The sequence below is a fragment of the Pavona decussata genome, unplaced genomic scaffold (assembly GCF_977016875.1).
Source record: "Pavona decussata unplaced genomic scaffold, jaPavDecu1.1 SCAFFOLD_181, whole genome shotgun sequence".
NCBI lineage: Eukaryota > Metazoa > Cnidaria > Anthozoa > Scleractinia > Agariciidae > Pavona > Pavona decussata.
Window position 1 is genome coordinate 585,236 of NW_028145591.1, and position 10,954 is coordinate 596,189.

The 10,954-nt window shown below is 38.3% G+C and overlaps 2 protein-coding genes and 1 long non-coding RNA gene across 3 annotated transcripts in view; all 3 read left to right on the forward strand.

Annotated features, from left to right (window-relative positions):
• Nucleotides 1-10,954, forward strand: part of LOC146463054 (protein chibby homolog 1-like) — a 156,092-nt gene that overhangs the window by 13,448 nt on the left and 131,690 nt on the right. The window lies entirely within an intron of this gene.
• On the forward strand, nt 1,418-2,226 carry LOC146463055 (uncharacterized). Its single transcript, XR_014856999.1, has 3 exons — nt 1,418-1,668; nt 1,867-2,013; nt 2,125-2,226. It is a non-coding gene; the product is annotated as an uncharacterized LOC146463055 (long non-coding RNA).
• Nucleotides 4,995-10,249, forward strand: LOC146463056 (uncharacterized). Its single transcript, XM_085084919.1, has 3 exons — nt 4,995-7,349; nt 7,704-7,923; nt 8,295-10,249. The coding sequence occupies exons 1-3, from the start codon at nt 5,016-5,018 to the stop codon at nt 10,247-10,249; spliced, it is 4,509 nt and encodes a 1,502-aa protein (XP_084941045.1). The 5' UTR covers nt 4,995-5,015.

The following is a 10,954-nucleotide window of genomic DNA, read 5'->3' on the forward strand; positions in this document are numbered from 1 at the left end:
GTTTTGGTTGTTTTGTTATTAAGGACGTCTCACATGAATGACAATCACTGACAAACGGGAGGGATGGAGGTTGTCACCTTTTTCACTCGTTTTCTTGGCCTTTGATGTTCTTTACCAGAGGCTGTCTTCCTCTCGGTCAGCAGAATCCCCCTTTAAACCGGAAGCAGGATCCCTGCAGGAGGGAGTGATAAACTTAGGCCTGGGCGCTAATGCAGATATCGGCGTTGAAAAAATTCGAGGTGTCCGGCCATCGTGACGTCACACGAAAGCCGGCCCGGGAATTTTAAATGGCAACATATTTTGGGAAGCCATTTGTTTACCTAAAGCCCAATATTTCAAGTAATCCATAACAAAACTATGAAAGAACTCAAGGTATGCTACACTTAATTCAATATAAAGTATTCTGAGTGCTATGTTGTACATAAAACTGAAAATCAAATGACAAAACTACTCAAACGCTGCGATCGATCGATAAGATGTCAACATCAAATTGTAGCAGGCTGCGACCTTTCATGAAGTGTATCTCACGAACCCTAAAATATATAGCATGGAGATAAAAACATAAGCTTTAATGGTATGACATCTTCCTAATTTCTGAAAAATTAAATCATGAAACAATTTTATAAAAATGATCAGTGGTTTTAAGCACCGTTCTTTGTAGGTAAATTGCGTGACAGCCGCGATAAATGGCGAGAAAAACATCAACTAAAACGACTAAAAAGCTCTCGTCGTAAACCGATTACGACCATTGAGTTATATTCTACTTACTAAGTTCAAACCTCAAGTAGATAATTGTTTGATTTTAGTTTAAACCAAATAAAAAAGTTAAGAAATGGTATATCAATAATCGGCGAGCAAGATGAGCTGACGCGGAATTTGACGCGAGCTTCCCTCTGTAAAAAAATAATTATTATGACAAATTTACAATTTATAAAAACTATCGACCTTACAGAAGAACGTAAAAAGTATTCGAAGACTCGGAGCAGACATACAGGAGCAATATTGTAGCCTGGTAAGTGATCTGACCAATTTATGTTAGAATGTAAGGTTACATTTACAGAAACTGGGCGGAGTATGTTTCCTCGATCAAGCAACATACTCGTATTGAAACGCGATTTCTCTGAACGATCGAAAACATTCCTTACGAAGGGCCCTCGAACCAATATCGAGAAACTAATGAAGTTCATATTTTCAACGAACCATTGTCAAAACGGGTACGGTTTGATGGAAATATTGCGATAATAAACGAGGAAATTCAGAAAGACTTGTTTCCTCGGGCGTCCGCATAATTTATCCACCATTTACAATATTTCTGCAGCAGCTTACTGGTCTGTTTGACTACAGTAAGCTCATTGAAGACAGATACGGATACACTTAGAATATTCCAGCACTGTTCTAACCAATGGATTTATAGTAATCTTACCCGATTCTTCCTACATATTGAATTTTTATTGTGCCAAAAAATGCATCTCCCCACCAACACATTATTTACATTTCTCTGATGTACATCCTTCAAAAGTGTATCAACGATGTTAATTTGTTACATGTATTTCCTAGGTAATTCTGCAATGTGATCTTCAAAAATGCAGCAATGAGATCAATAGAAAGAAACACAGAGTAATCAATCAAATAAAGAGAGTACCTATGCCAAATAATAATGATGTCAAGGTTGGTATTCAAATAAACCAATATTTATCACTGGTGGTTTAAAAAGAAAAACTATCAAACGTTTATTGTGTACACTGGTTATAGAGCCCCTTACAAAGCCTGAACTTGTCCATGTACCTCACTATGCTTTAGACTCATTTCAGAATTTTTACACTTTCTACAAATGAACAATTAAAATCCCAACTTGTTTAACTGCAGGGAAAACAAGCACTGATGAGGAAATGGAAAAAACTTGCCAAATTAAACAAGAAAAAGAAAAATCATGTGTTGAAAAGTCAGAGAGTGTTATTAAGGATTCAAAAGTTCTGCAAGCAAGAGCCACTTGTCTACAGAAGGCAGTCAAAGGTGTTTCATCATTTTCATAGTTTTTGTTTTTGTTTATTATATGCAATAAGTGCTTCGACATTATACAGTAGCGTTCATTCACTGAACAGAGACTAAATTATTTCACAACAGATTTCGAGAGGGAGGAACCTGGATGACCCTGTCGAAGATGTCAAGAAACTATTTGAGCAGACCTCTACTACAGGTACATTGGAGCATTTCAACAAACAATGATCAAGGAGAGATCCATGGTCTAAAGGACAACCGGTGCTAAAGAAGAAATTTGGGCTCGATATTACAATATTTTATCCTATGATAGCACTCTATGATTCAGCTTCAAACAATTTACACTGGAAATTTTGTATTTGTTTGACAGGAAGCCCTTCTCTTGAGAAGGAAGGTGGGGGGGGGGGGGGGGTCTGCTCCTGACAAGTATTACTGATTTAAGAAAACTTAAGGAGCTTTTGCAGGGTTTTGTCGACTTTTATTTCAAGAATTATTTTTCCTATAAACCATTAAATTATAAAAGTCATGACCCACTCCCAGGTGTCACTAGTATTGCATGACCCACTCTCTTTTTCATGTATCTAACTACCCTCCCCCCCCCCAACCAGTCCTATCTTTTAAAAATGCTCAAGCAACAAGACTTGTCTTGAGAAGGAAGGTGGGGGGGGGGGGGGGGTCTGCTCCTGACAAGTATTACTGATTTAAGAAAACTTAAGGAGCTTTTGCAGGGTTTTGTCGACTTTTATTTCAAGAATTAATTTTCCTATAAACCATTAAATTATAAAAGTCATGACCCACTCCCAGGTGTCACTAGTATTGCATGACCCACTCTCTTTTTCATGTATCTAACTACCCTCCCCCCCCCAACCAGTCCTATCTTTTAAAAATGCTCAAGCAACAAGACTTGTGACGTTATTGATAAAACATATATTAATATTATTATAGAATGTACATGCTACAAATAAATTGGGCATTTTTATGACCATAGTTGATATACTGGATGACGATGTGGAGGCCAATCAAAAATGTGTCAAGGAGCCGTGCCAGCCAGTAGACTCTCCACTGCTGCACTCATGTAACAAAGATGAAGTTTGTCCCTCAGAACTGTTTCGTGTACTTCCTGTGGGTGGAACAGGAGAAGGTTAGCATTGCTTTTCTCACCACTTGTATCAATACTACCATGATTCAAGAAAATAGAAACACTAAGATTACAGCTGTCTGCTGTTGACTTACTTTTAATTGCTAAACAGTGATCAAGAGTACAATGTAAGTGTTCACTGGTCAAGAGGATTGCAAAACTAAACTCATTTTCAAAATGATAAGTTTGTTACACTGAATGGTATATTATTTATTTTCTGCAACCATCACTGTTCTCCTCTTAAAGCAAGATTTTTTTTCTTTTATCTTCCATTATAGAAAGTGCCAAGTGTGCTTTAGAGGGATGCACAAATAACTGTGGGGCTGCTTCAAAGACATTGCGAACCCTACAAGGATTTTATGAGGTCAAATCAATATTTGCTACTATGAGCAACCTCGAGGTGGCAAAATTAAAAGTCTGTAATGTTCATTACAATAGAGATCGTCGTCGTCATCAACAGTCAAAAAGTCAAACCCTACCTGTGCACATCACAGATTATACGTGTAAACTATGTCACAGAAACGTGAAAGCGACTAAATCCTATGCCTGTCAGAAACATGTTGTTAAATGCAATAACGGGGAGCTTCCAATGTGTGCAGTGTCGTGCACTTTTTTCTCAGAGTATGTGGTGCAGACTGCGACTATTGAAGATCACGAGGAGTTTTATCACAAGTGTAATCCAACTGCAGCATCACAGATACAAGCTTTTGTGTGTAAAAAATGCAATGAACCATTTCTTGAAATGGCAAAAAATCAAAAGAAATTGGAACAGTCTCAGAAGAGATTAAAGGCAATTCTGGAGGAAGTTGATGTCAATGCAAAGAATGCCAAACAAATGGAAAGTAAACTACTTTGTGAAAGTCCAAACAAAGAGAACATCTTCTGCAAAGCAACCTCTGATACAAAGGAATTAAAGGCCCATCAGTTTGAGATAAAAGAAGTACTCTATAAAATTCTGGAGGTGACCAAAAATGAAGATGACATGTTTGTGGGGGTCACAAAAAAATCATCTTTGATACTTTCAAAAAACATCCTTCTGAATGGCGTGGTGACAAGCAACAAAAAATTAATTGTCAATTTCTTGAAAGATTCAGTACTTGTGAAATATGAAGTCATTGGAAAGACTGTGAAAACCAATTTTATACTGAAACCACAACACAGAACGTCCATGCAGTCCTTAACCAGAGAAATACTAGTTGCTTTTGAGGAACTACAGAGTCTTTCTGTATGTCTTGGTATTTTTGAAGAACACTGGGTATCTGCTTGCCAGCATTACAACTTGAATAACAAATACAAAGGAAACAAGACCATGTTTCAGATAGATAATGAATATACCCTTAAATACCCTAAACAAGTCACTGCTGTCATCCGAGAAACAGTACGCAGTACAATACACAATGGCAGTGAATGTCAAATTGTTTTGCCTAAATCAGACCGACATGTACATGTGCGTCAGTTGAGATGTGAACCCTGCAAGCTCCTTCTGCGAAACTGTATTCGCAAACTGCCTCGTGCACTTGTCAATCGTAACTTGGAGGATGAAAGAACATCTCCACATTCATTTACTCCACTGACCTCCTTGGGAAATGAAGAACTTCTAAGAAGATGCCGAAGGATGGGAGAATACATTGTTAAATTAAAACAATCCCGCAACAGGCTTTTGAAGTTGTATGAAAATGCTACAAAGAAGGAGAACTTAATGGAATTGCCTGAAAATGTGTCTCTAACATCAGGAAAACTAGGCACTTTGATGGAACTTGCTCTATCCAAAAATCTACTTCAAGAAAATTCAGTCTTATATGCATTGTTATGTGACACTGTCACCTCTTTGATGAAAGCAGAAGTTAAGGGCAAAAAATCTGGTGAGTCTAAGAAGAAAATGCACCCTAAAGGAATGCGCTTTCATCCAGTTGTGTTGAAGTGGTGTGCAGAGTTGGCTGGAAAATGTGGACAAGGAGGTTACAACTTGGTGCGAGAGATACTACCAATACCATCTCTCCCTACAGTGAATAGCTACAGGCAATCTCATAAATCCTACAATGTTGTTTCCCAAGAAAACTTGAAACTTTTTTCACAAGAACTCACAAGGCGAAACTGTAAGGGACTAGGCGGCATCCACTGGGATGAAATTTACATAAAGAAAGGCATTAAAGTATGTGCAAGAACAAACCAACTGGTGGGCTTTGAAGATCTAGAAATTCCAGAAAATATTACAGAAGTGATCAACCTGGAGGAAATAGAGCACACACAAACAAACTCTGATCACATGTTTGAATACAACATCAATGGAGATTCCTCAACCGATGACAACTCTACTTCCTACGATACTGACGGGGAGCTGGGCATGGCTTCATGCAGACCAATGGCCAAAACAATTTTACAGTTCTTTTGGTCCTCTATTGAAGGAGATTTTACCTGGCCAGTTGCAAGCTTTCCTATAAACAACATAAATGCAAAAATACTTGGCAATTGTGTATGGAACACGATAAGTATTCTCAGTGAGATCCAATTTGGCAAAGACAATGAAAACAAAGTTCAAGTTTTATATGGAGTGTGTGATGGAGCCACACACAGCTCAGCATTTTTCAATCAACTTGGCTCAATAAATTGGATGACTGAGAATCCCTACAACAATAACAACCCAATCTTCTGGTTGTCTGACCCACCCCACATGATAAAGAAGCTGCGCAACTTTTTGACATCCCAAAAACGCAACCTCAGGTTCAATGACTTTGAGATATCTATAGACCACCTGACTGATGTAGCAGAGAGGGGACTCACAAAACTGTCATCAAAGCATCTATTTCTTACTTCCCGTACCAAGATGTCAGTTAAACGTGCTGCAGAAACATGCTGCAAGGAAGTTGCCGATGACATCCTATATAACAGCAAGTATGGTTTTCAAAAGACCCTGATGACCAGACAGTATATAAGGAAAGTTTCAGAATACTTCAAGATAATGAACAGCATCTCAGTTAAGGCAGACACCATACAAAAACTGCTTAAAGTACTTGTTTTTTTTAAGAGATGGTTCACAGAAATAAATGAGCAAGCAAAAGATCACAGAGGAGGCCTTACAGAACACTGGAAGAAATTTATTTCAAAGCACACGTATTTTGACCTGACACGTTCTATCCGCGGATTCATAGGTTTAATATCCTATGTGAAGATTAATCACCCTGATACCATTATAGTTCCACGAACAACAAACCAGGATGATGTTGAGAACTACTTCAGCTTGCAGCGAAGTAGGATTGCCGGTGGGGAACCAACTGTGCAACAATATATGGAAGGAAATTCAAGTTTATCGACAAGTCTCCTTATTAAAGCTGAAAAGGAAGAACACAACAAACATGCCTTTATAGGGTCATATGCTGCCCTAGTTACACCAAACTTTGTCTCTGTGCCGTTAAAAAGGAAAAAGAAAAATTCTTGCAAAAAGTTGTTTAACAATCAAGATGTCTCACGACGCGATAGCAACCATGGCAAAAGTTATCTGTCTGTGAGTGAGAGTGAAGTTGAAAGTTTTCACACACAAAAAGATGAGCAACAGTTATACAGACACGCTGAACAAGTCCTGGAACACATAACTGTTAAATCTCCAAGTACAATCATTGGTCAGAGCCTTAAACTGGTCAGCATTCTCCGTGAGAAACAAAACAGACAACATCTCCTTCAATTCCTAAAAAAATTCAACTTCCTACTGCGACATCAGCATTTTGTGTGTGGGAAATGGCACACAAACAGCCTTAATGATGCCCTTACTGCTGTACAACAAGATAACCAATTACAAGGATTCTGGCAGACACTTTTGGTTGAAGTTAATGTTGCAATTCCATCAAATCAAATGTTTCATATGTTTTCAAAAAAGTTTTGCAAAAGGAGGTGTGTAACATTCCTTGCAGTTGATGAAATAAACCCAAAGAGTGAGGACCAAAAAACAGCAATAAGGCAAATGCTTCGCAGCTTCGACAAAGAACCAGTTAAACAGAGAATGAAAGAGGTACATGTAAAATCTACCGACATATGCTTCAAATGTGGTGAACAAGGGCACTGGGCAAAGCAATGCCAAAAGAAAATCCCACATGACCCTGCTTGGCTTGAAAAACAGCAATGCTTTGCTTGTGGACAGACTGGCCATTTGAAAGTAGACTGTAAATCAACAGTTAAGGTGTCTGGTGTTAAGGATGCAAGAAGGAATCCAAGCATTGGGGTAAGAATACAATAATTATTTAAGACAATGGCATAATGAGCATGTGTACCTTTTCTAAATTATAGAAAAATAACAACTTTCTGTTTTTGCTTATTTCATTTAAAAAAAAGGAATCCTTGACTCTGGCAAATGCAAGCATTGTTATTATTTAAAATAATTATGGTGTTTTGCACTGCTACTATTATATAACTGAACAAATGTTTCTTTTGAGCTTTACATGAAGCAAATGAAGTTATTCAAAGTGGAGACATAATTGTAGACTGTGCATAGAATACATGTCTTTGAGTTTGTTTATGCTCACCAAGGGGTTTCATAGATTATATATTAAAATTGGTTTCTTTTTCTCTTTCTTAGCCTGGAGACAACTATAGGTTGAATGATCCATTAACAATACAACTGCTTCGTTTACCTGAGTTTAATTTGAGAGAACATCCAAAACTACATGAGGTAATAATTCCAACCAATGGAACTTGTGAAAGTGTTAATAGTGAGCGGTTCCTCAAGCAAGGATCAAATGCCTGGAAGGAAGCACGAAGGGGGAAGATTAATGGAAGCAGAGCTGCCATCGCATTAGGTAAGATTAATGTGTATGATTGTAAGAATACTATTTCCTGTCAGCTGTCAGTTACATGGTGATAAATTAAATGTAATAAATTACATGTATCTTGAATTGCTTTACTATGCTCTCTGGTTAAAAAAAAAGAACTTGTGCCACTCCCTCAACCAATCATATGCAAGAACAAAACGACTTGATTACAAAAGTTTTACAAGTGTAGCACAGTTTACATGTATTTTCTTTAAGTTCTCATTGGTTTATTTCATTGTTTACCAAAAATTGGGGCTTGGTTTTGCAACACAATAATATTGAAGAACACTCTATAACACTGTGACAAAACATTCTCTTTCTCACCTTTGAACTTAATTTTCATTATCATCCCTTTTAAGGTTGGAGAGGAAGACAAGAAATGACAAATTATGCACAGGAGTTAATGCCAGGTTCTGTGAGAACACCTGAGACAATCAATGATGCAATGAAATGGGGATCAATGTGTGAGGATCACGCTGTTGCAACATACATTCATGGCATGTCATGCCAAAAATTTGAAAAAACAGGTCTTTGGATAACAAAAGATAAAGAAGGTTCACCTTGGCTTGCTGTCTCGCCTGACGGTATTGTCGACGACGACACAGTGGTAGAAATAAAGTGCCCTTATATGGGAGGGAATCCCTTCCCATATAGAAAAGTACCATTGCTATATATTCCACAATGTCAACTGGAAATGTTTGCAACAAACACTCAAAAATGTCACTTTGTTTGTTGGACACCTAGAAGAACAGTGATTTTCCTGATCAAGAGAGATGAAGAATTTATACAAGAGCTCCTTGTCCAACTAAAATGTTTCTGGAAAGAAGCACAAATTGGGGAAGTTCTGAAGTGGAACATGAACCTTGACTTTCTGAAAACTAAAGCTCAAAACATCAGTGATCAATCAGTACTCCTTAAAACACTAGTCTCTTGCAGAAAAGAAAATGCCATGGAACATAGCCATTTCAATCTATTCTGGAAAAAAAATGAGGTGGTTCCTAAACGAAAATGCCATGGTTGTGGAAAACTTCAAGTCATTTGCAAGCTGAATCCCTGTGACAAGAAGATAACTAGTACCAACTGCCACTCTCTTAACATGTTTCAGTCTTACACTTATGCTTCTGGTCAAATACCTAACTCCTGTTACATAGACACGTTTTTAGAAGCCATCTATCATCCTTTTACTCGACAAATAACTCCAGCAACAACAAACTTCATACACACAACCTCAGCTATGGATACACTCCTCGAGTCTATTGTCATACGAGAACAAGGAAAGTTTCACTCAAGCAAAATGGTTTTCTGGTCCTATCTGCGGAACAACACGACCAATGGTCAGACAACATTTCCACTTGGCCAGATGGCTGCAATCTCAAACATCTTCAGTGCTCTTTGCTCAAATATGTCACAACAGGAAAAGAATGCTCTCTTTGTTACAGAGTCAGTAAACATAAAATGCTGCAACTGCAATCATAGTCGTGACACTGTGAATACCTACAGCACTTATTTCATTCATAACACTAACATCAAAATGACAGATGTTATCAATTCCACCTATGATCCAATAAGAGTGGCAGAGAAGCTTCTCATTCAGCAGGACATTCTTTGCTCGCAAAGAAGTGTTTGTTTGAGGTCAAATGAGGATGGTTCTGTTTGTGGTGGTAAACTTTTGCAAACTTCATCAGTAGTTAACGATCCATTTTTAATTGCAATTGAGCTTGACAAAGATGAAGCTAGACCAGTTCAGCCAGGTCTCTCGAGCAAGCTTCACCTTAACCTTGGCAAACACAAATATGACCTTGCAGCAATTATATGCCATCACAATCATCATTTCTGGTGTGAAGTATTTGTCTCTGATAAACGATACAAGGAAGGATGGTACTTATACAATGACATGTGGAACAATGGCAAAGCAGAATACATTGGAAAAAACCCCCAAGTTAAAACTCCATCTCATATGTACATATTACTGTTTGAAAAGTCTCAAATTAACAACATTACAACGTCAGGGTCAAAAGACCACTCAGCATCCATCAGAAAAATTGTGTCCATGGCTCATCAGAATGATATTACATCAGATGCAAAGCAAGTGAAGCAGAATTACCTCAATATTTTGAAATACTGTGCTATACCTATTAATGAAACAACGTCATGCAAAGAACTTAGATCTCTACTCTTGGAAAATGAAAAAAGTATTCTTGACTCTCTCAACAGCACTACAACAAAGAGCACGAACCAAAACACTGGTTACCTGAAGCGCAGAAGTGAAAACTTGGACGACACAGTTTCTTCAAAGAGATCTAAGTCTCTTTAAACTTGGGTACTAAAACGTACAAGTAAAGGAGATCGTATTGGCGCCGCATTGATTAATTCAAACAGTTCAACGCGCGTTACTTTCACTGAGCGACAGTCAAACCGCAAACTGACTCCGGCGACAAATTCCACTGATCATTTCAATCGTTTATTCTTCGACATTATTAACACGCTGGGTATTTTGCTAGAATTATAACCTACTCTGGAGTCAAGTGTCAAGTTTACTGATACTATCTACGTCGAAAAAAAACAAATTTCTCCGGGCGAACAAACACATCTCTCTGGCACAATTTTTCATACAGATGGACAAGCCGAAACGCTTCGAAAAGCCTTTCCGCAGGATTCTGAAATAACAATGAATATTCACTCACCTCTCCAGCAACAGAACAAGATTTTAAGTCTCCTTAACCAAATGACAAGCCATTTTCAAGCTTATATAATCAAGAAAAATAAGCTTGAAGTAGTGACACGAATAGCGACACGGCCGCCATTTTCGAAAACTCTTCGCATTTGCACGCTCGCTCTGCCGTGACGTCACGATGGCCCGAGACCTCGAATCAGCCGCGCTCACGAGTTTATCACTCCCTCCTGGATCCCTGCTTCCGGTTTCTGATTAGCCCAGAGCTCGTGGACGTGTGGCCACCGCTGGCCTAAAACGTGCGCGGGCTCTGGGGACGAGATTGCTCTGTTAAAGGAACAATGTCAA